Genomic DNA, 27844 nt, shown 5'->3' with positions numbered 1-27844 from the left:
GGTTCAGTAATTCGTCGCTGAGTTAGCTGGCCGTGCCGTGCGTATTTCTTAACACTATGGCTAAGCAGTATGATGTGCTCTTTAGACTCCTGCTCCTCGGGGATTCCGGCGTTGGGAAAACATGTTTATTATGCAGATTTACCGACAACGAATTTCATCCGTCTCACATCTCTACAATCGGTAAGAAGATCGCCCGCGTCTGCATATGTCAGCATGATCGTTTTCGTAAATAATTATTCAGCAGTGTGTTGATCAACACATTTCATCCATCTGATCTGACTGATGAAGCTTCTCCAATCTCCACAGACCACAACTCGCATTGGTGCCCCGTCACACGTATTGATAGGCTAAGGCTACCTACCTCACTAACAAATTAATGTCGTAGCCTACAAATTAAATTAGCTTTGCAGTGTATTGCAGTGTATTCTCGTGATCAAAATTTCTAAATTAACGTCACATTCAGGATTATTTTGCATGAATTCCTTCAGGATAATGATCAAACACATGCAGGTGTACAGGGTAGCCTATATGATGATGTTACATAGGCTATTGTTTCAAACCCAAGCTAGTATAGTGTGTTTATTGTACAGTAGCCTAATTAAGTAGGCTACAAATGTGGGATTATTTATTTGTTAGATTTTTTTGAGTGATTCAAATTGTCTTTTTACTTATTTATTTAAAAAAGAAGGTTGCCCGACCACCACCATCATTAAGATTGCCAGAGCAGAACTAATTGATAGTAATACTACCTGTGCACCTGGATTAGCCCCCTCTATGAAGGATGCATTAATGCAGCAGAACTATTCTCAATTTCTCATAGCTAATATGGACTGATATCTCTGACCATTGTATGACTCAAAGCATGAGCCACAAAAACACTGTAGCCTACTGCATGCACAGGTAGGCTACTATGACTGTGGAAGCCATCATTTGCAGTAATTGGCCTTTCCTTGTATCGCTTTTAATCACCAATTTGATAGATGCTAGTTACTATTACAGATATGTTGGTTACTTGTTCACACACCTGTACTTTGGCATACAGTTAGCTTGACCACAAATTATAAAATAGCATTTTATTATCAATATGCTATTTTCTTTTAAGCATTATGCATTTATTCGCTCAGTATAAGGATGTTCTAAATGAAGACCAGGGGTCACGGTCGGTAGTGCTGTCGCCTCACAGAAGGTCCTGGGTTCGATTCCCGCTGGGTACGCTGTGGGCGTGTTCCTTCCTCCGTGTCATCAGTGCCCATACCCGAGGGGGGTTTGGCAAAAGGGCCCTTCTGTGTGGAGTTTGCATGTTCTCCCCGTGTCCCTTAGGGTAGGTATACCCTCACAAAAACATGCAGTAATCCTGGTCTCTAAACTACCTCCCCCTGGCCAGCCGGGGCGCCTGATGGAGGGGAAAGGAACTGGTCGGAATAACGTGTTCCTTCCATGCGCTACGTCCGGCCGGGGAAACTCTCCCCTGTCAGGTGAAAAGAAGCCGATTGGACTCCTCATGCATAGAAGGAAGCATGAGGTCAGTCCGCTGCCCCCCCAGTTTGGCAGAGGAAGTGTAGCGCCCAGGATTACATTAGATAATTGACACTGGGTGAAAAAATGGGTTACAAAATCGTGGGATAAAAAAATAAAAAAATAAAAAATAAATGAAGACCAGACAGAGATTTGTGCAGCAGATGATCCCTGAAAACATCTGCTCCTTTAAATATAATGGGTTCACCAAAAGCAAAGTGTTTGGTGCTGTTGTTTGTTTCCATCTCTGTTGTTAGCATACAAGCTTTACCAGAGAAACCCCACAGCTTTCATGAAATTGGTGAGATGAGACCGAACCAACACACCTATAATATTAAGTTAACACCCTGCCCTTAATCAACACACTTAAAAATCTGACTGTATACTAATTAAGTTCAAACTTACCATACTGTGAGGTGAGCCTCCCGTTTTACAACTTGTTAATTGTAGCTGCTTAAACATACCTTGTGAGGATTTAGGGAAAGGCTCACTGGCACCATTGTGTTCTCCTCGCAGTATGTACTGTGTATTAATCCATTTGTAACTCAGGGAGTGTACAAATAACCAAATGGACCCATCACCCATCTCAGAGTTAAATTAAAATGTACATTTACAGTGCTCCGGGTGATGTAAATAGGCCACTTGTGCAGGCAGCTTGGCTAGGATATTGTTGTTGTACTTTAGGGTTCTATTCAACAGCATCCGTTCATAAGCCATAAGAAATACTCCCAGTGTCATTTTCATGACCTGGCACTATTTCAGGGACCTCTCCTCTAGCAAAGCTAAACAAAACCCAAGAAGGTCCACAGAGGGAAGATGACCAACATCAGTACAGCCCCTAGTACACCCCCGATCAATAAATAATTTCCCAACCTTCAGGGAGACAGAGAGATATACTGTACATTTTCTTCCATGTCCTCCTCGTGGCTACCTCTATAATTCATGGATTAATAAAGCCCATCGCCTCTGATGTTCATCTCAACTCTCTTGAAAACTGCTGCAATATCTCAATAGTTGTGCTTGTTTCCCCATAAATGGTCTCGGGTAAAAAGCTGATGCACATCTTATTCAGCAGACATACTAAAGACTTTATGTCATGCTGTAACTGTGTTTTTGTGGAATTGCCCAAGGCATTAAAGGTTGCAGTGGCAGGTCAGGGCCAAATCGATGCTCTTTTTCTTTTCCTTTTTTCTTTGGCTACTACTACTACTACTACTGGCTAGTGGCTACATCAAATAAATATATAACTGTAGTGTATTCCCACCAAAACATTCCAATATGCAGTATGTTATATGTTATTGGAGGCAGGGGAGTCTTTTTCGATGTCCACAATATTTTATCACAACTGAATGTTGGCCTACTATGAGCTAAAATAACACCACATTTGTCTAGGTACCATATGTGTACATGAAGACATCACTCCAAATGAAACACCCTAATGACAAATACAATTTACACAATGTAAGATGTGTGAGACATTCAAACGTGTGTCCTTGCTATTACTACTACTTAATTCATGGCCTGTCATACGATGGTGTTGTGCGCTGACACCGTTGCACAACAAAGGATGAATCGGGCCTCACAAGGAGTTACTTTTAATACTGTCATCCAACAACATTCTGTACTTCAAGACCATCTGCTCCTAGTGGTGCGTACTTCCTTGACAGTAGCTGGAGAGATGATTTAGTGATGGTATTCAGTCACACTGCTGATTTTAATCTCCTCCCTCACCTAGGCAGTCTTTTAACTGTTCTCTTTGGAGCTTGTGGCTGTCACACTGGCTATGAGGGATGGCCTCAGGCCTTGCCCTAGATCATGGCTCAATAAGCACCTGTCCGCATTCTGTTGATCTTTGCTCTCCCAGAGTCCCACGCCACAATTTAACTATTTATCAGACGCTGTTATCCAGACCGACCTACAACTTCCTAAATCGGGCCCCACTGCCCCAGGTTGAGGAGTTCATTAGCTTTGAGGAGATGGCCTTCATATTGGCATGGATCATAGCCACACAGACCTATCCAGTGCCAAGGTTAATAGCCGGTGTTTCCAATGGTCTAACTGGGGCTCTTCTCTATAGCATGCTGTATGGTGACTGGTGAGATCAGGACTACACACAACACCAGAGAGAACACCAGCACAAACAGAGAGATGGAGCAACGGTGCAAAGTTATAAAGGACTTGGAGTTAAAAGCATACCAAGCAGCACACCCAGCAGGGCTGGGCTGCACGTAGCCTATACTGTGTAGGCCTATAACTTGAGGAACCGAATATAACAGGGTGCCACTTCATTGAACTCAATGGATACGGCCGCCATGTTATTTTCTGTCGCCCTATTATTGTGACTGCAGGTCGCAGTTACTATGAAAACCAGCAGGAAGCTGTCACGCACTTCCTCCTGTTGGCAGGAAGCAGTCACGCTTTCCTGTTACTCTCTTGCTCACACACACAGCATTGGGCCAAACACATGAACGCGGTCTAGGCTCCACCCACTCCAGAAAGTTTCAGCTCCGGAGTAACAGCAGGGCGCTAAGCGACCACCCGCATTAAACCAGGAAATGTCGCATCCTGACTTTTGCTTATTCCTTATTAATCTGTGTATATCAAATATAGCTAACTCGTCGAATCTCTTAATTACATCAATATTGTTCTTATAAAATTGTTGGTTTGTGCCTAAGTATTAAGATTATAAAGATCGCTTTTGTCATTTTGACTGCCAGGGACTTCCCATTCACTTCCCATAGGCTTCTGTAGAACTCAGAGAGTCAGAATTCATAAAAACCTTTTTTAAATAGCTGCAGGTTGCGTTACAGGCGTGCGTCTCTGTTCTTTCTACTCTGCTCCATGATTCTCAATTATGCTCAACTGCAAGAAAACATTATCGTCATTTAATGTCTGCCCCCACCATGTCTCATATGTACGGCTGTTTGTATTTATGTTGACAACCCCCCACCCCACTTCCACTTGCTCCTGCGGTCGCTGCTCGCCCTTAAGGCGTCTTACTGGTTACTTTGAATGGTGTGCATGTTCTTGATGTTCTTGGGCAATGGTATCTGTAGTGTAGTTGCAGTCTCAAGGGTGCACATAGTTTGGGTGTAACCCAAACTAGGGTCTAGTGATGATTTCAAAGAAGAGAGAACAGCACACAATGAAGCTAGGGTGTGATACATTGCTTTAAAGTTGCAAAATTCACTAGTACTGCATGTAGTTAATGGAGCTCATATCTGAAGTTCAGGAGCAGGACCACACTTCCAACGAAGCTACCTCCACCTCCTATCAAGCCACCTCCAATCGGGTCACCGTCCTTCACCTGTGTATATAAAGCCCATCCAACCCCCGGTTCTCCCTCTGTTCTCGCTTTCATCACCCCTACCCCCACCCACCCTAATTCTCATCCTACTCCCTCTTAACATCTCCTAACAGATCCCTAAGGAGGGTTCGTTGTGCCCGGGAGCACGGCGGATCCCCGAAGCCTCCCTACCTCGGCTTAAATTACCCGACGTCGACGTCGAGCGGGTCATCTTCGTTCTGTTCATCGTTCGTTCCTTCATCGTGTCATGCATCTTTCGTTAATAAAATCTGTCTAAATGTCTTCATTGGTGGTGTGGTCCTTGATAGTGAAAAGTGTGCTAACATCAAAACTAAGTAGGCCATTGTGACACTAAATACAAATGATGCACCATATTGGCCTGGATTCAAATAAGCTCAGCCAAAGAAGCAGGAATAGCTATTGTACCATTCTTCATTTCAAAGGGAATTGTGCAGCACACTGTCGTGGCTATTTTCAAACTGCTGTTTATCCAGACTTGCCCTAAAGTCAAAAGTTGTTGACAAATGTGAGTGTGTAATGATAATTGCCGATGACAGGCCTGTTGCCCTGTTCCCATCACTGGTGACTTTTCGTCAGTGTCAGGGCATCCATTAGAGAGATTGTCACACAGCTGAACACATCATCGTCATGGTAATTAAACAAGTCACTTTTGGGTGTGTACCCATTAGTGTTGACATGGCTTTCCCACTGTCTGATTGTGAAACAATGTTGTGTCAAATTAACTGCTATCTTGTGCTTGTCTGTGCACTGTCAAGTCTGTCATGGTTCACTATCTGAAACACAGTAGCTCTTCTTGCAAAATGCAACAATGGCTTTGCCTCATGCATGTTGCTGGTCAGGTTAATTGTATTGAACTGCTTAATATTGATTTGCCTAAAGAGAGTTTTCAGTTAACCATGTTCTGCAGAGAAGATAGTCATGTAAAACAAAATGTTCCCTTATTTCATCTCCATCTGATCAATACAGACAGAGATCAGAGAGAATGAGGATTGAACTAAACGGAGCAAACATATATCTTCTAATACGGTGATTTATTATACAGGGGTGAAATGTCTCTTATACTTCAAAATGTAAAAAAGGGAAAAAAGCACACTAGAAAAGCTTTTACTGCTAGTAAAGACTTAAATCCACATGTCAATCCATTTCAGAGTTGCTTTAATTGTAAATTCATTGGAAGCTAGCTGCTTCTAATTTCAGACAGCTTTGAGCTTGAACACTATTATTGTTGCAGGTTTGCACAGTCAAATCCTTTCACTCTGGAATGTGGTTATTATTATCAAATAAGACTTTATCTGCCACCAAAGCTGTCATCTATAAATGTAAATAATATTGTTGTTCCTCAACTGTTATCTTTTTTTCTTGCAGGAATTGATTTCAAAATGAAGACACTCATAATAGATGGCATCAAAGTCCGAATACAGATATGGTAAGATGGCAGAGCTCTCTCATCTAGGATGCTTCAGAAACTGTTTACCAAATCAGCATTGTTTAAAGTCTGAGAGTCTGTCTACACCAGGGGGGCAGTCAGACAGATATTTTGTGAAGCCTGAAACTCCTGAAAGTTCATATAATGGCCTGTTGTGGCGCTGTCACTGGACCCAAAAAAACCCATAGCCCCATAGAAGTCCATGTATTTGGGCCCAACTTCACCTAGACTGTATTACCTTAATAAACATGGTCATGAATACTTTCTGCTTCCAGTCACTAGTTTAAAGTCTCATTTCTAATGCCATAATATTCTTTTTGGAAAATTATGGTCCCATTTATAAAATAAATGACCATAAAGTCGCGTATGTTCTGAGGGGCGTGGCTACCGTTACAGTCTATGATCGGGAGTCCCCACCCACCAAAATAAAAACCAACGGAGAAGAAGGGGGGAAGTCCCGCCTCGTTGTCTGGGCAGCCAGCTGGGCCCAAACGGATCTAGAAAGATGGCGACTTACAGTGCAGGAATAACAGGCTTCATTTTACGTCCATGTTAGACGCTTTGTCCATATTCTTTACAGTCTATGGTCTACACAGTACACACACATCAAAATGTCACCATGCACTCCATGGTCCCACAATGGCCTACGCTTCTTATATACTTGGCCGGCCCCCTATACCTTTTTCCCTATATACCAAAACTCTATGTCGAAAATAGCCGATATACAAGCTCACAACGATTTGCAATGCCACATGACGTGTAGATCTGTTTTGCAGTTTTGCAGATACATTTTGCATTGATCTACAAACTCTCAAGCTTGTAGATCAGATATTTTCAATTTATAGTTTTCCCTAAAAGTGTCCCTTATGGGAATTTCAGCCACTGCCTCAAGCGCGCGCGCGTGTGTGTGTGTGTGTGTGTGTGTGTGTGTGTGTGTGTGTGTGTGTGTGTGTGTGTGTGTGTGTGTGTGTGTGTGTGTGTGTGTGTGTGTGTGTGTGTGTGTGTGTGTGTGTGTGTGTGTGTGTGTGTGTGTGTGCGTGCGTGCGTGCGTGCGTGCGTGCGTGCGTGCGTGCTTGCGTGCTTGCGTGTGTGTGTGTAGTACATGCGCACATATCCTCACAATGACAAAGAAAGTCTTTGTCAGGACATTTTGTTCCTTTTTTAAAGGGTCTATTTTTAGTTTTTAAAGTTAGTGGCTGACATTAGGGTTAGGTAATTGATACATTTAGGCCTGTGTTGTTGATGTGTGTGTGTGTGTGTGTGTGTGTGTGTGTGTGTGTGTGTGTGTGTGTGTGTGTGTTCTTATAGGGACACAGCTGGCCAGGAGAGATACCAGACCATCACTAAACAATACTACAGACGAGCACAGGTACACTTTCGTTCCATTTTTCTCCTCAATGGTTTGAGACCAATTGATCTGGAATTGAACATGGACATTGACCATGGGCATACAGTATGCAGGGACTATAGTTAGGCAGATTTTTCTTATATTAGCATTCGTCTGTAGTCACAGTCAAGGTCCCAATCTCAAGCCTGCACGTACAGCAGTTAGGGCACATGCAGTGAAAGGTTAAATAATTAGAGTTAAACTATAACATTTCTAATAACAAGCCAGATCATAATTTCTGTGATCATTAATCTCTTTAGGTAGGCTATTATTCCCTCGATAAGGATTGGAACAATCCAAAAGTAATTTTCTCTGACGTTGCCCCAAATACCTAAACTGACTCCGCCAGATGGTGGCGGTATTGATTCACAAGTTCACAACACAGCCTTCATCTGGGATCACTCGTGGGGTAACCTCGCCTCACCAGGCTTTCCACCACCTCAGAGGAAAGCCTGGTCTCTGTTTCAAAAGTCTGTATGATCCTGTCGGGAGCGGATGATATCGTTACGTCATGTTGTAGTATTGTTTTGTAGTCGACAGGCAGGAACAACAGGCGGCGGCAACGTCCTTTTCCCTCTCAATAAAAGCTCTCGTAGCCTGTAGCTTTTATTGAGAAAAATATTTTTGAGGGAAAAGGAAGTTGCCGCCTGTTGTTCCTGCCTGTCGACTACAAAACAATACTACAACATGACGTAACGATATCATCCGCTCCCGACAGGATCATATACCCTAAATGAAATGGTGCCCAGGCTACTCGTGGAGTAGCGATGAACCGGCCACAGCTCGGACCAATCAGCGGCAGCTATGGGTGGGATCTGCCAATCACCTGCCAAGTAGCATGAAAAAAGGGCCCGCCTTCTTCAGCGATTGGGCTACAGTGATTCCAGTCGATTGTGAAACATGGCGTCTTCCATCTGGCGAAGTCAGGTTACAAAATATACCCATAAGTCACACAAGCACATGCCGGTCATAAATGTCAAAAGAGTTATTTTGCAAAGGGCGAAAACACCTTTCTAACACCATTGGTGATTTTGATGTGGGTTCATACATCAAGCCAATAAAACCCAACATTATCTTCTATAGGACAGCTTTGGCATAGTCAGCAGACTTCTAATGCCACATGGCAGATAATAATGCCACAACACCGTGAGATTACTCAAGATGCGCACTGTGAGCACAATTATAATATCAATGTAGGCCAAAGTCCACCTCTTTCAAGTGACTGGTGACGTCTGACTCTCAACCCAACAGGGGATTTTCCTGGTATATGACATCACAAGTGAGCGGTCCTTCCAGCACATTATGAAGTGGGCCAGTGACGTGGACGAGGTGAGCTCCCAGCTGTCATTTCCTTCATGGCTCTGTCTGTTTCTGGGATCTGTCTTGGCATGCTTCCCATTAATTGTAATCTTGGTTTCATTTCCTGAAGGCCGCCTTTCTCATTTTCCTTCCCTAAATGTGTGTCACTTCCATGCAGTATGCCCCTGACAAGGTCCAGAAGATCTTAGTGGGGAACAAGTCAGATGAGGTGGACAAGAGGCAAGTGGCTACAGAACAGGGCAACAAGGTGCGTCCCCCTCCCTATTGGTTGTATAGCTTAACCCAGTGTATTTTGAGTTGAATAGCAATGCTCATTTAGTTTGAGTTAGTATTAGGTTCTGTAAACCAGTGGTTCTCAAAGTGGGTCCCCAGCAAAATGAGGACACTTTAATTTCCCTATTATTTCTCTGGCTAGAATTTTGTTTTTATTGTCTTGTCCTCCAGCTGGCCAAGTCTTACGGAATGGACTTCTTCGAGACAAGTGCCTTCACCAACCACAACATCACAGAGGTGCATTATGCAGAATGTCCCATTTCACAAGTTTTCAAATGTATAAAAATCTAATGTATCATTAATGTATCAAAATCTTATAGAAAGAATATATATATAGCTTCTTCAAGTAAGAAATATTCCATAATGTGGAGTCAGTTCAAACTCAGTTCAAGCCATCCATTAATTTATTCCAAATGTATAGCTGTCTGATTCTGACTAAATTGGATACCAAAAAAGGTGTTTTGAGGCAGGTGGGACATTTTGGCAACTTTTTAACATAGCTCATCATTTCCAGCACATTTCGACCAATAAGAAAACACTGATTAGAAATATATTTCCGGGGGGGGTGCATGATAACCCCCTCCAGTGACTCTACTAGAAATGTCTGCATGGTCGCTTGAGTCTCGTCTGTTTACTGTCTCCAAGCTGTGTTTGTTGCCCCCCTCACACCACTGTGGTGTCTTCACTCACACCACTGTGGTGTCTTCACTCACACCACTGTGGTGTACTGTCTTCCCTCCCAGTCCTTCACAAGACTGGCGGAGCAGGTGCTTGCGGCCAATAAGAAGGACCTGGACCTTCTGCGCACATCCATCACTGATGAGCTCAACCTCACCGCCCTGGAGGAGGAGGAGGGCATCTGCGACGATGCAATGGCCGACACGCCCAAGGGCTGCTGGTGCTGAAGGGTTAATAACAGCATCCGTTCTTCTCCTTCAGACACTTTGTCACATTCCACGTTTTTCTGAATTCACATGATGAAAGGTTGTTGGCGTTCTTGGCATTTCTTTCCATAATAAGGCTAGCAGCTATACCTGTCCCTGGGCTTCAAAGGTTTACGCCGTTTGTGCTAAACTAAGGAGCTGAAGAAGCTGCGTCTGGGGAAGAAAGTGACAATATTTCAGATAAGTGAACATTTTCTCTGTAAGGAACAGGATCTTCACCCACAAAGGCCCTAGTCACTGAACCAGTTCCAAAAATGGACAAACCAGATCCCTATCTCGTGCCAGTTGTTAGGCGACGTCTGATATTGGATTGGAACATGAGGCAATGTGGGAGAGCTAGATTTATCACGCAATGGCAGATGGCTTTCCTATACCTGTTCCATTGCCTCAGGCTAGACTAGAGGATATATTTTTAATTGTCCACCACTGTCTGGCAAAATTCTCTCATGTATTTCGAGGCTGATTTTCCAAGCGCTGTGTCCAGAATTGACAATGAGGTTGACCACAAGGCTAGGTGCCTTGCAAACCAATAACACAATTAAATGTATTTGCTATGGTACTATAATGTAGCTGTGGTTACTGTGTTGCCTTTCTCTTCTTGTATGTGCACATGTGATCTCAAACCCTCACACCAGAGGGTTCTATATGCATTAAAAATACAGCAGACATACAGTATACAGTACCTGTACATGCCGGTTAGCTGTTCCCACAGTACACACTGTTCTACGACCAGTTACACAGCTGACTGCAGTTGTGATGGCTGTCCATATCCATGACACTATTATGAAACATTATGCAGCCATTTTCTTTTGAAATTGTCATGCAAAGTTGGATATCACAGGCAGTTGTGCAGTTTATAATTTCTTACTCGTTAATTTAAGACTAGATGTATCATGTATTATGGCCTGTGTTAGAATAGGTTTCCCACTGACCAGTTTACAGAATTGAAGGTATTTCATTCTAGTTTGTTTATAGATGATGGTAGTACCCTATACTTACAACTGTCCAGAATATTGTACATACAAGATTTTCAAGCATCATAGTCATCATGAGCATAAGAGATCAAGTTAATGAATTACAATCAGGGGGCTGTATACAAATAAATGTTGACAGTGATATAGATGGTCTAAAAACTATTGGCTCTGTAATTATGTTTTTTAAATTATTCAGCTGTTTCTTGCTCTTTTTTGTTTTGTTTTCTTTACCACTGTGGACATTCCTTTTAAATCAGATTTTCCAGAATTATCAAGGGACCAGCGAGTCAACACTGATTCTTAATTCTGTTCCCCTTAATTTATTTTCTTCTGCACAACTTCAGTGAAGTTAATGAATAGAATCATAATGCAAGAGAATGGTATTTGACCAGAGTTGCCTGTTGGAGATTTCTACAGACTGATCATCATAGGACTAAACCCTAATTTATGCTCTGTTTGTGCGGCGCAGTCATACAGTACGACGTCATATTGCTAAATGCTACTAAAAAGGCGGAGTTGTATTGAATATCCTGGACTATGCTCTAGATACGTAAATGTATCTTTATAGTGTTTGATGATGAAGTGTTTTGTTTGTTCATTTTTGTTTCTTTTGGATTAGACTACTTAAATTGTGAATTTGTGGAAACATATGTGCGACATGTTATTAAAAAAGAAGAGAGAGCTGTCAGATGGTTTAGACTCTACACCATCTGACAGCTCTCTCTTCTTTTTTAATACGGCTCTGACGCCTCGCTGTTGGCCTTCAATGATTGACAGAGTGGTGTAGGCTTATGAAGAACTCTCATTAGAATCCACCCTCCTGAGACATGCAGGTTGGCTTCCACCTGGCCTGATTGGAACCTAACCTTTTTTGTTACATCTTTTTCTATAATACTCTCACACTGCACATTAAACACTTTCCACACACTGTAGTGAACACACTGACTATTGAAGGAATACTGACTTATTGACACCTCATAACAATTTCTTTCATTGCCATCTTTCTTTAATTTGAGTTAAAAAAAATTTAGTAAATATGAGTTAAAACACTTGACTCGTGTGGGCTCCCTTATTTTGCCATGTATTCCCCTAGTAGTCTACAATGTAGACTACTAGGGGAATACATGGCAAAATGTAGACTCTACATGACAAAACGGGGGCTCGTTATAGCTATTCAGTTGGTTTAGATTTTAGATTTTGTTTTGTTGGGGCAATACCTGGTACCAAACCACCTGAACCTGACACTTAACTATAGAACTAGAATAAATGTGTAAACAGCTGTGTAGCACAGAAACGTCAAATATAAAGTTAGAAAAACTTTAAATTAATACAAAAACATAAATACAAATAGCAAGCTTTCAAATTTACAGGTAGCATGTTAATGTGCAGTAGGTCTATGTACAGAGATCAGTATGTTGCATATAGATAGTGCAGGAATACACATGATTGACAGTTTATGATGCTTGTATTGTATTGAATGTCCTTTTCCTGTTACAATGCCCCACAAATCTTATACTGTGTCATACTGGCTCATTAGTTGTAGCCATAGGCCTATGCATCTGTGAAACTTTGTGAGCTTGCAGCTATGGTACAAGACAGTGTTGCATTGTATGACTGAGCATAAATCAGGTGTTATTGGAGTCTTTATGAAGCAGGAGTTGAGCCAGATAGTTGAAACAATCGCCCATGCTGACATTCAGAGATGCGGGGAGGTGGTGCACACTGGCCCAGCCAGGAGGATATAATGTCACTCTCACCTCTTGGGCCAGTCTGTCTGTGCACCACCCCCATGATAAAATGTCACGGGTCACTTCAATTACAAGTCACACATGTCTTGAGGTAGTTGAAACAGCTTTTTTGCCACAATATTCTAAAGCGATTTAGTCTCATCACAAATCTTTGGTCTGAATGTTATAGCTTAAAGCCTTCGTACTAATAAATAATAAATAAATACATTTAAAAATGTCCAGTGCAATCACAGTGTACCCAGTGGTTCCCAAACCTTTTAGCCCGTGACCCTAAGATGTTTGCCTGGGACCCAAACTAGTGAAAGTAGCAGATCTACCAGCTCACAAAGCATCGCTTGTTGATCGGCTATTTTCACTACTTCTTAAACATTTGCTTTCTAATTTATGGAATTTATTTGATTTCATCATGAAATTACAAAATTGATTGAATTGTGTTTTCATGATTAATTTGAAATTATAATATTTTTTTTATAAACTGTAGGAAACTAAAGAAATAAAGGGACCCATGAAAATGTGTCTGCGACCCACAAAGGGGTTGCGAACCACTGCCCTACTACACATCCTCTGTGTCGGTGCTTTATGTTGTTATGAAGGCATTTGTTCCGACATACCAAGAGTCCGACAGTCATTAGTCCGACACCCTACCCAAACTAACCTAACCCTAATGACTTTGGTTTCCAAGGCCAACCTAACCCTAACCGCACGCAGACGCCACGGGTGATTTGTAACCTGCAGCACGGGTGATTTGTAACTGGCAACACATGTCAGGAGCCACGGGTGATTTGTAACCGGCCACGGGTGATTTGTAACCCGCAGCGCATGTCAGACTTTTGGTGTGTTGGATAAACGTCTGCACCCCTCTTTAGAGGGAGGCCTCTGTCTCTTCCACCTCACTGATCTGTTCCACAGAATCAGGTGACTGGACAGCAGGAGGAAACTGGAGGGGGAAAAACACATACAGCACCCTTCAGTATTTGGGGTTTGATGATGATAATGAAGATGATGATGAAGATAGTGTGTGCGTGTTATTTACATGCAGTGCAGCATCATTTTCCAAGAAGGCTTTGTACTTTATGGGAGGCTGAGGAACACGGGGAAATAAAACATTGGACACCCTGAAACCAAAACGAAAAAGACAAAAACACACAAATTGCATACAATGATAGAGAAGAGAAAAGAGCATATCCTTCCTGTAACGTGGTGGTTTGGTGTCTTTCCTCTTTTCAGCCGTCGTTGAAGGCGCATGTTTGTTTTTTTAAGTGTCTCTATGCAGTTTCACGTTACTTATTTTTACATTACCTGCCTGCCTGCCTGCTATGTGTATCAATTATTTTATTTGCGATAATTCTATTCTATATTCTATTTTATAATAGATTAGCTTGCTTGACTATTGCACCACTAATCCTTTACAAAATAATCTACATCTAGGGTTATTTTAACAAAACATGTGGGAGGGGAGAAGGAAAGAAAGACAGATGAGAAAGTGCCCGTGTGTGCGTGCGTGTGTGTGTGTGTGTGTGTGTGAGAGAGAGAGAGAGAGCAGTTACCTGATCTTGCAGTACCTGCAAGATCTGACCAGCAACAGCACAGAAAGGAGGACCATGGGTATTCCAAGGGAAATAGCTAGAATAACCCAGTTGAAGCTTGTATTGGATCTCGCCCTCGGTGTACCTGGATCCAGAGCTACACACGCACGCACACACACACACACACACACACACACACACACACACACACACAGAAAAGCATATTACTTGCAGGAAAGAAACTGCCTCTGGTTATTCATTTGTAAATGGCAGTCCACACCAGTGCAACTAACTTGCATTGGTGTTGCAACCGTTTTGCAAGGAGTTGCGACTATAGTTGCATTGGTGCGGTCTGTCCTTAAGGTTCCCTGAATGGCATAGTTTTTTTTAATATTTTTCTCTGTGTTCTGAAGCGCAGTGATCTACATTCTATGTATTTTTCCTTTCTAATTCCAACCAACTAACATATAAGCTACAAATGGTTTGAACTGAACTGTTGCTTCTGGCAACTATAAAGACTCACTGATGGTATCACTCCATTCACTCCAGTGTTCTTCCACAGGTCCGGAGCAGTATATCTTCTTTGTCCGTATCTTCACTTTGTAAGAAAGTGTGGGATCTACATTGTCTTCTTCATACAGCTGCTTGCCTTTAACACGACGTTCCTATTTTGGGCATGTCATAGGTGAACATTTTCAAACAAATACATAATTTTTCTTTTTATAAAATAGGGTGATAACAGTTTACTATATCATAGCTACACAATTGTACAAAGTAGGCAAACAAACAACACTAACAAAGTTATTAACAACATGTGACAGTCAGATAAGATAATACCAAACAATAATACCAAACACAAATATAATTTGTCTTCCAATTCCTAGTGTAGCACCCAGCCAAGACCCGGCCCACAACAGCCCTGCCAGTCAGGTTTAGCCCTGTTGGCACGACGGGTTGTTTGTCGGTCTAGCAAGTGGGAGACATGGGGTTCAATCCCCGCTCCTGCACATCAATACAGCATGTTATTGTAAAAATAATAATGAGAAGGGAAGTAACATGCATTTACAGTATACATTTGAATAATGTCATGGGATTTGTTTAGCAGGGCCAGGAAGTGTACATTCAATGTACTCTACACACCTTTTTATCCCCATTGATGTCCAGCTCGTATTTAAAGCAGGGTGCTTTAGGTTCTCCTGACCGAGGAACGGGCAAATCCCACCTCACAACCAGAATACTTCGACTTGTCATGGAAATATTGATGTTAGCTGGAGGAGATAGAACTTCTACACACACACACACACACACACACACACATGCGCGTGCATGAGCACCTAGTAAAACAACCATTGTTGTGAACAAATAATGTGTGTGATAAGGCTTAATTAGTGATTGTCTGCCTTTGGATATATTACCAATTTCAGCAATGTCCAATTTATTATAGTAGATCGTCCATGTGTCAGGTGTCAGAGACATTGATGATTGATTGGTGATGTTGATGCGTAGGATTATAGAGGACATGTTATCCTTTACTGTGTGGACAAGACTCGCAGAAGTAATTCCTGTCTCCAATGTTTCTGCCGCCTTGAGAGTCCAGTTCTCATAGGAAATGGTCTTGTTACCATCACAAATACTGAGGATGGGGCACAAAAACACAAATTAACAGTTGCGTTGAGTCAAGACATCTGCGGGTGCATGAGTTCTGAGTCGACAGTATGTACTGAGACCGCCCATCAGAAGTTTGGACGTAGGAAGGAGCATATACTGGCGTTTAGTTGGACACCTTAGTGAACATGCACTATTGTATCTCATTGTCGCCAGAAATAAGAGCATTTACCTGTTTAATGAAGAACTTGGAAAATGTGACTGAGACAATATCCAGAGGCAAGAAAACAACCAGGTGCTCAAGGGAGATGTGTAGGTAGATACAAGATGTAAAATATAATTAAAAAGTGCTCCTGCATCAATCGGGATAAGACATCAATTGAAAAAATATTCATAAGAGAAGAAGAATCTTTATTATACCAACATGTTTCGACCTATACCGGTCTTCATCAGCCCTGATGAAGACGGTATAGGTCGAAACAACTCTGTCTTTTTTCAATTTCCAATTGGTATCTTTTTTCGATAGGTTTATCCAAACATTGTATGCGTCCACAAAGTCTGCCTCACATTCAGTGTCACTGCTCTGCTTTGGACGTTACAACAAAACACCACAAATTAGAACCCCAGTTGTCTGGTTGTTCACAAGATGTGTCCATTCTCACAACTATTGATCTTGGCATCCTAATGGCACTGAATTTGTGGAGTGTAGTCTACAGTTCTCTTTAACGGCATCTCTACTGTTAAAAGGAAGCGAACTATTGATGAAGGAGAGTGAAGGAGCCATTCTTCTTGTGTGCCTCTGGTTGTGGGCGGGTTCACCCTTGAGGGATGTGCATAGGTGAATAGATAGATGCAACAAGTCAGTTGATTGCAGGTATGAGCACAGGGGGAGAGGATCACACAGTTTTACCGTTAGGTTTGATTTGCAATAGCAAAAGTGTGCTATTATTCATTCTACTCTAATAAGCGGAAACAACGCCCAACAGCAATTAACAGGTTAAAAACAGTTTTGCTGTGCCCAGCCAAGTAGCTTAATTGTTGTTAAAAATGGTTACTACAAAGAGGTTCAGAGTGTACCTGATGGAGGCGAAGGCTTGTGTGCTGTTTTGGAAAGAGGCTATGGTGCAGTTGAGCATGTTTGTTGGATAGAGGAGGCACGCGGGTTCATGCAAATATGCATGACACTCCTGATCCGGAGGGATCTGCTGCATCTGTCCTGATGTATCTCTGTGATAGCAGCTGGTCTCCTGGTTTAACAAACAGGGATATGAAAGACATACGACACAGAGGGCAGAAAGTCTAAAATGAAAGTGATAATTTACACAATAGGCCAGCTCACCATTCTATAATTCAAAGACTCTCCATAGAGGCATAGATCTGATTCAGAATCTGTTAACAGAGAAACAGCAAGTATTATAGAGAATAGAGTGCAAGACAATTGAATAATAAAACTCTGCATTGACGCACGCACGCACGCACGCACGCACGCACGCACGCACGCACGCACGCACACACATACACACACACACGCACACACGCACACATTTTTTTCACTCACCACTCTGCAAACCCCAGCAGGCATGCAGAACCAACCAAAAGTTCCAAAATACATGGACAGGAGAGTGTTTCATAGCCATCCTAATACACACACCCGCACACACGCACACACACACACACACATGCACACACACACACACACACACACACACACACACACACACACACACACACACACACACACACACACACAAACACACACAGAGAGAGTTAAAAGTCTGACTAAACGTTTTTTTCCACACATCACTGCAGATGTAAGAGCTGTCAGCTTGTCTTGTACAGCATGCCATTTCCTGCATTTCACAACTCCAATCAGAAGTTCTCAAATTTAGAAAGATTGGCAAATGCTACATATCTGGTGTTTCCAGTGTAATGATAATCATTGGCTTTTCTCTAATAGCAAGACTAGGCCACAACCTAGGGGCGGCGGTGGCTCAGTGTGTGTGAATGGGTGAATGCAATGCACAATCTATGTAAAGCCATAATATATATGTGTAAAGTGCCTTGGATAAAGGCGTTATATTAATGACCATTTACAACCTATATAGCTGAACCGTGTATATGGAATGCCATAGGGCTTCTAGTTTGACAGGACTGGGGCTGTGCAAGTCCACTTAAACTCGGCTCAAAACTCGCTAACCAGCATAACAGTATGTCAGTCAAAATGTTGGTTATTAATAATGAATTGCATTTTTATAGCGCTTTTATAGTGCTCAAAGCGCTTTACAATGGTTCATTCATTCATACATTGGGAGGTGAAGCGGCGAACAGTCGACGCCAGCGTCCTCACTTCCCACATTCACACACCAATGGTGGCAAGCTCACACCAACCGACTCATTGGAGGCTTAATATTAAAGCGCAAATAACATGCATTTTAAAACTGCTTTTAATATTTAATAATCATATTGTCTATGTCCCTCAAAGTTATTTCTAATGGTTTGAGCCTCAATCACCACTCTGATATAACCAGGCCTTGTCAATTCTTTCTGGACTTTGAAAGCAGTTTTAGCTGCAGTACCACACTGTCCTGAGGTGGAGAGGGTGCTGATATGCAGATTATTTAATATTTGAGTCATTATAATACTCATGCTAGATAAAACCAGGCTTGTTTCCATTCCATGCCAGCTTGGAAAATCAACAATGGTGGACATTGTAAACAAAGTGGAAATGCAAATTTGCAACTGAAGACTGAAGAAATGGAGGAATTATACAAAGTAGGGTGACATTGATGACATCACGATGAGGCCAAAATCAGTCGAGCTGTTTCTGAGAGCAATTTCCATTAAAACACCCATATGACATGAAGGCCCGATTGTTCAAAATTGGTTATTTGTGGGGATAGAAAACACACATGGGAGCCCCAAAAACACAAAAGAAATTGAAAAATATTAAGACTGATCACATTGATCACAATGTTATCCTTTTAGCTTTAATGTCTTACTGTACCATGTGCTGTTTTATATTCTTGACAAATTTTCAATCAATCAATCAATCAATAAATCAATCAATCAATACTACTACTTCTTCTACTACTACTAACAACAACTACAACAACAATAATAGTGCCTACTGTAGCTTTGCTATTTCACTAACAAACTAAAACGTACAAACAAATAAACAAACAAAAAACAACTAATATCATCCATGTCCATTATGTCAACTTTAACGAACATGAAGCAGCATCCAGAGTTTGTTATAGGAGCGGAGACAGTAAATGGACACCAAGTGTCACAAATTCTCATAAAGTGTCATATATAGGCTAAAGTAAGGCCTATATCGTGGATCTCACTTTTCAGCTTTTCCAGTGCACTGTTTGAATTACCCATTACCCATATACCCATGTATTTGTGAAGTCACTGCACTTTTTACTAATACTACGGATATATTTTTACATCACCAAGTTCGCATTGGTCTGCTTTTGTTACGCATTATGAGCTTGTAGATCTGCTATTTTCTATTAATTTTAGTAGCCTACTATATTTTGATGCTAAAACCTTTGTACATTTCAAGCTCCAAAACAGGTGCTCCCAATCTGATAAAGTCAACAGTACACCCTCATTTATAACTCTTAATGGTACACCCACACGTACATAACACACCGATAGAGAGATACCAATTAAAGTCAAACCGAATTTGTACTTTTTAAACTACTATGTTTTGGCTTGAAGTGAGCCCACATAGTTTAGGAACAATATTTTCAAGTTGTAATTAGTTCCTGCATTTTGCAGTGACATCTTTGTTAATAAAGTATTCCAAAATATGTTATTCACAATGGTTACCGTCTAGCTGTCTTCTGTGTGCTGACAGTCTCTGGTCCACAGAAGTATATGACACAGCTATAAGCTGTGAGCCACTACTAGGTCTGAGAACAGTGACACAACAATGCCCACTTCCTCCCATACACACATGGACGCACCGTCGCACGCACACCCGCTGAAACCACACACATCCACCCTTCCCTTTCTTTGAATATACCGGTATAGATATTGTTCCTCTGAAATACACTGACGTTCATAAGGACATTACCAAAGACTCTAGAGAAATTAAACCCAAGTGTGTTTACTAGAACTGGTGATATGTATACAGGGATAGGAAAGCTATTAAGATGGAAACATAGAGTATATCATTATATAGGGTGATGCCCTCTGGACACCCGTTGTACACTTGGGGGCCTTGCAAGTTGAATATAAAGTATAGCATAATAAATCACCTATTAATTACCATGGCCTACCATTAGACAGTAGCAAAAAAAACTATAACTATCTAAATTCAGTCAAGCATAGGATTAAAGCAAACAGACATTTTAATTATGTTATTTTGGTTCCTCACACATTTAGATATTTAATATTTTAGTTACTTATTAACTAGAGATAGATTATTATTATTATTGGATCTAAGTGACAATAAAGTTAATCTAAATCTCTCTCTTTAAAAAAAAAGAAAAAAACACCTGTCTTTCTGGCCTATGTATCAGCTCGATCCCTGACAGAATGTATGATTCTGAATGACCACGAACATCATTGTTGTCAATCATTTAATGGAACATTTCTAGCCTGGGAGCATTCCTTTTTACTTGCGCAAGCAGAGCACGCAAGTCATATTTTCGCCCGGTCCGTATGCACCGTCCCAGCCAACCCGCCACTTTTGATGCGTATGCAAATAAAACAGCTAATTTGTGCCTGATTTGCTGGCACCAGATTACATGCATGATCATATTTCTTACGTCATCATTGAGAGCTAGTCATACATATACTATAATATAATCAACTTACAAATTATATATATAGTATATGCATGACTAGCTCTCAATGATGACGTAAGAAATATGGTCATGTATGTAATCTGGTCCCAGCAAATCAGGCACAAATTAGCTGTTTTATTTTCATACGCATCAAAAGTGGCGGGTTGGCTGAGACGGTTTTTGGCCCAAAGTAACCACAGTATACCGCTAATCAACTTACAAATTATATATAGTGTATGATGACGTAAGAAATATGGTCATGTATGACATACATAACCATATTTCTTATGTTGACCAGATTACATACATTGTATGTAATCTGGTCCCAGGAAATCAGGCACATTTTGCTGTTTCAGAGTGTAATTGGTTTTCAATGGTGACGTAATGACGATATGTTTTAGTGTTGGGAGTCACTGATTGACATATACGTCACAATCCAAAGTCGTCACTTACGTATTCATTACAACATTATGTTTACATGCATAAAGTAGGTAGGTAGCAAATAGTTACACCTAGTTTACAGCGGTCGAAAGTACTTGCGTGTTCTGCTTGCGCACTAGTTGGCCATTTATGGCCTACTAGTGTGCAACAAGCAAGTTGGTTTTATATCTACTCCTGGGCTTTTTGATCAAAATGCACAAAACCTTCTACATGAGAATTTAGGACCAATATCTAATGAAAATGTTGGGCTTTTGTTTTAAAGTTAAAATTTTAAGCTTTGATGAGCCAATGAATATTGCAGTTTTATGAAAATGTTTTGCCCCTAACAACACATACACATGCACTTTGTTGTACGAACATCTGTGATACCTGCAATACCGCTGGGTTACCTAAAGTGGCACTGTTGAGCAGCCTAAAAGAGCCATTCACAATGAGCACTACATGCAGCAAGCTAGCGTGTTGTTGAGCAGCCTGCACAGCTGATTGATTGATTGATTGAAGTATTTATTAACAGTTTGGAGAATTACAGTACATTTCAAGCACAACTCAATACAAAGACTGTTAAAGGTATATTCAGTGATTTCACTTAATTCAAATATCACTTATTTCTTTGTTTTGTTGTGATAATCCTCTCTACTATAGAGTGTGCTGACCATATAAGGAGTAGTTCCTCCCTGTCCCCAGTTAACCCCTGGGGGTCAAAAAACCTTTCGTTTTTGGCTCTCTATCCTGATTGGATGAAAGGCTTAGGTCCCAGCCAAAAACGAAACCTAAGGTTTTTTTGAGTGAAATCACTGAATATACCTTTAAAGGTATATTCAGTGATTTCACTCAACAAACCTTAGGTTTAGTTTTTGGCTGTGGGACCCAGCCTTTCGTCCAATCAGGATAGAGAGTCAAAAACGAAACCTAAGGTTTTTTGACCCGTAGGGGTTAACTGGGGACAGGGAGGAACTCCTTATATGGTCAGCAGTGCACACTCTATAGTAGGGAGGATTATCACAACAAAACAAAAAAATAAGTGATATTTGAATTAAGTGAAATCACTGAATATACCTTTAACTGTGGACGACACCAAAATTACACTTGTTTACAATAGGGTCCCGATCCACCCTTTTCAAATCATCAGAACATGTAGAGAGATGTACAAATATACACTAGGCCTACTATATAACCAAAAATCACACCTGTGTGAAGTGAGTGGTGCAACTCCGTGTGGGGGTCCCAGCCCCAGGGGGGTCCCAGGAAGTTCCAGACTCACAGGAATGCGGGTTACCGTGTGGGAGTCCGTGCGGGTTACCGTGTGGGAGTCCCCGGAACATCCAGACTCCCAGGAACGTGCCCAGGGGGCCGGCCTGGTGCAGGCGAGCTGCCCTGTGTCCGAAATGGTTGAGAAAATGATTGAATGAATGTACTACTGTACTGTAACACCCCAAATCATATATACAGTTAATATGTGTGTGTGTGTGTGTGTGTGTGTGTGTGTGAGTGACGTGTGTGTGTGTGTGTGTGTGTGTGTGTGTGTGTGTGTGTGTGTGTGTGTGTGTGTGTGTGTGTGTGTGTGTGTGTGTGTGTGTGTGTGTGTGTGTGTGCGTGTGGGGGGGGGGGGGGGGGGGTCTTTCTGTTCTTGTATTCGATTTTCTTGCACTGTGCATATCGAGAAAATAATCAGGATAAGTTAATTGAACCTACAGTTCATTCACTTTTTTCCATTTTCAAAGTTCAAACTATAAATAAGAGCAGCCTCCCAAGTTTTTTATATTTGTTGCTTGCTTGTTCTTTTTTCTTTATTATTATTTTTTTATTATTTTTTTTAAAAGAAACACATTTGAAAATATGGGATCTATTGTTTGTGGGATATGTAGTTCCACATTTCACCAAACAAAGTACATTAATGTGAAAGAAACATGTAACAAAAACTACAAGTACCAGAATAACGGCACATTTCTTGCGCATGCGCCGAGACACAATGAACTGAAAGGGGAGTTAAAGGAAACGTTAACCGAATCCGATCATAGGAATAGATAGAGCTCTGAGCCAGCAGCGACTAGCGAGTACAGTGAGTAGATTGCATGAAATAGTAGGGAATGAATCTGCTATCATCTTGTTTCAGGCGATAGTTCACACAAACTGTCGTAGTCATTTCGTTACGAGTGGCATTCAGAAAATACAACCGTACTGGATTGAGAAGCAGACAGATAGGAGAGGCGACAACATTTAAGCTATTCGTCTAGGTCTCTACTAGGAGGACACCGGAATCTCCGCCGCTAGTAAGCTAACGTTAGCTATAACTCTAGCAGAGTCCGTGCTGCTGGGCCCAGGACAGCGAAAGACCCTTTCATTTGTCTTTGTTACAATTAGTTTGCTGCCGTGTCCACACCACAGCATGGCTTGTGGGGCTACTCTGAAACGGACCATGGACTTTGATCCACTAATGAGCCCCTGTGCTTCTCCCAAGAGGAGGAGGTGCGCCCCGATCATCTCGTCTGCAGGAGGTTCCTCCACTTCTTCACCACAGAAGTACCTGCGTATGGAGCCCTCACCATTCGGACAGGTCGCCTCTTCTCGACTCACTACGGGTAAGCTGCGTTCTCAACCGCCTGTTGAGTGTCCAGTCAGTCCAGAATGTTATGTCAGTCTAGCTTATCTTGAGGTGCACGGTAAAATCCACTGTTCATTTAACTCTTGAGAGAGTAATATAAATGCAACCATTTGTAAACAATGAGTTTCACTCAAGAGTCCATTTGCTTCCACAGTTGCACATTTTGTAAAGGCCCATTTGTGTACACACAGAGTTAATTGTACTCTGATATTTTGTCAGAAGTGTAGTGTTTATTAAGAGAGCCAAACATGGAGTCTTGTGTACATACATAGTGTTTTCACGTGATGGTTATCTCACGTAGGTCACTAGAGACGATGCATGCCAAACTATTTGAAAGTGAACAGATGAGTCATTTACGTTGCAAATGTTTTTCCCAACTTTAATTTCAGAGCAAATTCTTCAAAACATAAAACAGGAGTACAAACGGTTGCAGAAACGAAGGCACCTGGACAGTGCATTCCATCAGGTAGACGGCTGCTGTCCTTTGGACCTCCAAACCAACAACGCTGTACAGACTGGATCTACCCTGCCAGGTAGCTGTATAGACTGATTATCTGTCTGGTGAATTGTGACAGCCCCTTTCAAGGTCACATAAAAAACCAGTCTGTATGGTAGAATTGTAATAAGCAGAGTAAAATATCCACTTTTCCATGAGCTGCACATGGACAACATTCACCCTGGGCGAGTGGCCCGGTATGACTGATGGACTGAATTGACCAAAATTTCCTCTGATCACTACAAACGTGCGTCATCACACATTGACCAGAGAAGCACAAATTTATGGGCTCACAATTGCCAGTGCCAGAGTTGAACTGGGTTTTAATAAGTTGACAACAACATTGCCCTGGTCCAGTGCGTTAGCGAACTCACTAACGCACTGGACCACGGCTAACAACAATGCAAAGTTGTGGTTAGTGTCCAACCTGAGATTGGGAGGTCGGGTGATTGATCAAGTCATACCAAAAACTGTAAAATGGTACCCATTGCTCAACACTTAATTGAATTGGGCAATGGCACAAGTCCCTGCGACATACTAGGAGGTGTACTTGTATATCAAGCTGCCTCACACTAAGGAAGTAGGAATTGGCCTCATGAGCTATGAGCCAGAGCCACAAGCTACTAAAAATAAAAAATAAATCCAAATAACTTCCGACCCTCTTTGACAAAATAATGGGCAAGCAAATTACTTGTCTTTGGGTCATAAAAAATATTTTGGTCATTAAGTGTGACTGTGTGATGTTTGTTAATAGTGATGATGTGAATTGCTCCATACAGGTACGTCCTCTGGTGCCTCATCTCCAACCAAAAAAGAGCAGCCTTTATTTTCCCTTCGACAAGTCGGAATGATCTGTGAACGACTACTGAAGGAGCGTGAGGAGAAAATCCGTGAGGAATACAATGAGATATTGACTGCCAAGCTTGCAGGTAAGTCTTGGAGGAGGTGATGCAGAAAGCAGGTGTTGATGATGTAGGGTTGGTCTGTTTTTTACGCTTGTGCCAAGAGTCAAGAAATATTCTCTCTTTTCAACAGAGCAATATGATGCCTTTGTCAAGTTCACTCATGATCAGCTAATGCGAAGGTTTGGAGAGCAGCCTGCTAGCTGTGAGTATATTTGCGTCATTGATTGTTGTTTCTTTCTTCTAGTTTGTTTTCTTTAGAAGGTGACAGTTGAAATACTTCATCTTCAGCCTCATTATTAATCTTCCATACAGGAAAGACAGTTTTTTTTTTTTAATCTCTGAAGAAAATAATTCACTTTACTATAGCAAGTTTAAGAGCAACTTAAACCCTATATACTTATCTGCCTGGGGTACCTGGTCTATCCTTGGCCCTCATTATTTCAGTACTCTATACCAGAGGTTCCCAACCACCTGTGCCGGTCCACGGGACATGTTCCAACAGTATGTATACACGAGAAGGGAATCCCAAGTTTTCCCGACTGTGAATCTATGTGCCACCAGGATTTTCCAAACCGGTGAAACGTTGGTTGAATGAAGATACTAAGGATTTGTCTGTGGTTTATAAACGGCTTTGAGTGCGTGTTATTTCCGCGTTGCATAGCACTGTCGAATCCTTGGTATCTTTGCCATTCACATGTGTTCAGCGAGCAGCTGCAGCAGCGTAACAAGCTGTACCCTATTTTGTCACGCTTGCGCTAATGAAACAAAACACTACACGGTATGGGATTATTATTTCATGTCAAAACATGTCAGAAGATGATGTAACCCAGGTAAAGTAATGTGTCACCCTGCATGTTTAAAGTTTTCCACATGTCCAAAGTTATTTCTGAAAAAGACGAACCTTTTTTAACTAGTTGATCTAACACCATTTAGGTCAATGATATAACAAACATTATATTGTGATATAATAATATAGCAGTGGGTAGGCTACTTGAGGCCAGCCAACTGTCTTCTGTGTTTTGGTACGATGATACGCGACCGCAACGAATCCACCGTAGACATGTTATGAGCTACTTTCTGTCAAGAACTTCTGTACAACTTTTTTAACTTTGGAGTTTGGAAGCGCTCGTCGAAGTCACTGAACGGTCCTGCGTACCACCTGTTTTGAATTTGCACATAATGCAGGAAGCAACAGCACGACCCGTTAATAAAAACGAGTGCTTCCAAACGCCAACAAGGATATTTCTTAGTGATGCAGAAGCTTGCTTTTTAAGACTTAATTTAGTTATGCACTCATGCCATTCCGGTGTTTATTTTTTATTCCTCCACAGATGTTTCCTGAGTGGGACCACATGCCATTGGAGAATAATACCATTTTTGCTGCGAGCTGCTCCACAGGCCCTTTGGTCTCATTGGAAACATCTCCTACCTGTGCCATATCGCCTTTCTGTGGACACACTGTCTCAAGCCTCAGTGGCATCCACGATCGCTGTTGCAAATAGTGTTTAGGGCAGGGGTCTTCAACAGGGCGTCCGGGACCCCTAGGAGGTCCTCAGAATTACATTAGGGTGTCCATCAAATGTTTGTTTTTACATTAACCACTTTAACCATACAATTCCTTTTCTGAGTGGAACATTATCCGAAAATAGCCGACTACAAGTTCACAACCACGCCTCACACTACAGAGAGAGCTTATAGTCGGCTATTTTCAGCAATGAGACCTGGTGTAGGGAGAGAATAAAAGAGCAGATCAATATCAACATGCATCCAACACTGACAGTGCTGTCAAACAAGTCTATGAAGCCAGAAAAGGTTGAATCTGCAACACAGTGTTATACAATATGTATTATGTAGTGGGGGTCCCTGCTTCGTCGCTCACTCTGTCTTATGTTCCTTGGCCTGAAAATCGTTGAAGACTCCTGCTTTAGGGGTCTTCCTGCTGTTAACATGTGCGATGGACCTCTGTGAATTTACCAGTGGCCTCTTTTAACTGCCATGTCTTATTTATTTGGCTTTGTTTTGATGTTGCCTTTGTGAAGGTACACTGCCATTACACATACTGGGGTTTTTCCCATGTTAATTTGTTTTGCAGAGGTGATGATGTGTATACTCTTGTGTATAGTTAATCAATTACATTGCTGAAGAAAGGGATTGTTCACACAGATGTTATAAACTGAAGCAGGTCAGGAACAGGTATCTTGGCATTGTTCAACAATGTTTGAAGTTGTACTGGTAATTACATTTGTACACACTGTATTTTTATTTTGTCTAAACTTGTATCTTTTTTTTTTTTTTGCTTGATTGTGTTCCTTCTACAATATTTCATTTTTTTTATTTGATTTGCAATAGGTGTAACAGGGCTTTGGTTTAGAACTATTAAATAAAGTGTTTACAAAACAAGTGTACCTTTTTTAATTTGTCATATGAAATTAAGCATTTTCATACTGTAGGCTACCATGAATTTAAGACAGCTGTGAAGATATGTATAATTCATTTAGGATTATTTGATATCAATTTTAATCTTGGGGACCCTATTTTGGGAATTTATTTAATAT

At 41.4% G+C, this 27844-nt stretch overlaps 3 protein-coding genes across 4 annotated transcripts; 2 read left to right on the top strand and 1 right to left on the bottom strand.

Moving 5' to 3' along the window:
• Positions 1-11113, top strand: rab15 (RAB15, member RAS oncogene family). Of its 2 annotated transcripts, XM_083790364.1 has the most exons (8): positions 1-180; positions 6209-6269; positions 7578-7638; positions 8908-8985; positions 9134-9223; positions 9421-9486; positions 9993-10157; positions 10270-11113. In XM_083790364.1, exons 1-7 carry the CDS (start codon positions 57-59, stop codon positions 10152-10154), a joined length of 642 nt encoding a protein of 213 aa, XP_083646490.1. In that variant the 5' UTR covers positions 1-56; the 3' UTR covers positions 10155-10157; positions 10270-11113. The 2 variants fall into 2 exon arrangements, with proteins under 2 accessions (XP_083646490.1, XP_083646489.1); XM_083790363.1 differs by having other exon boundaries at positions 9993-11113.
• Positions 11114-13719: 2606 nt separating this feature from the next.
• Positions 13720-19953, bottom strand: LOC310876636 (uncharacterized protein). Its single transcript, XM_083790222.1, has 10 exons — positions 19884-19953; positions 17605-17684; positions 17386-17435; positions 17124-17293; positions 15857-16074; positions 15582-15727; positions 14965-15106; positions 14463-14598; positions 13949-14030; positions 13720-13852 (listed from the first exon to the last, which is right to left on the bottom strand). Exons 2-10 carry the CDS (start codon positions 17681-17683, stop codon positions 13778-13780), a joined length of 1098 nt encoding a protein of 365 aa, XP_083646348.1. The 5' UTR covers position 17684; positions 19884-19953; the 3' UTR covers positions 13720-13777.
• Positions 19954-23315: 3362 nt separating this feature from the next.
• Positions 23316-27683, top strand: LOC310876770 (akirin-2-like). Its single transcript, XM_083790420.1, has 5 exons — positions 23316-23865; positions 24278-24421; positions 25164-25313; positions 25420-25491; positions 26621-27683. Exons 1-5 carry the CDS (start codon positions 23673-23675, stop codon positions 26629-26631), a joined length of 570 nt encoding a protein of 189 aa, XP_083646546.1. The 5' UTR covers positions 23316-23672; the 3' UTR covers positions 26632-27683.
• Positions 27684-27844: the final 161 nt, after the last annotated feature.

This window comes from Protomyctophum parallelum (assembly GCF_964188405.1).
Source record: "Protomyctophum parallelum genome assembly, chromosome: 19".
NCBI classification, from domain to species: domain Eukaryota; kingdom Metazoa; phylum Chordata; class Actinopteri; order Myctophiformes; family Myctophidae; genus Protomyctophum; species Protomyctophum parallelum.
Note: the sequence above shows the minus strand (reverse complement) of the source record. Positions and strands in the feature narration are given on the sequence as shown.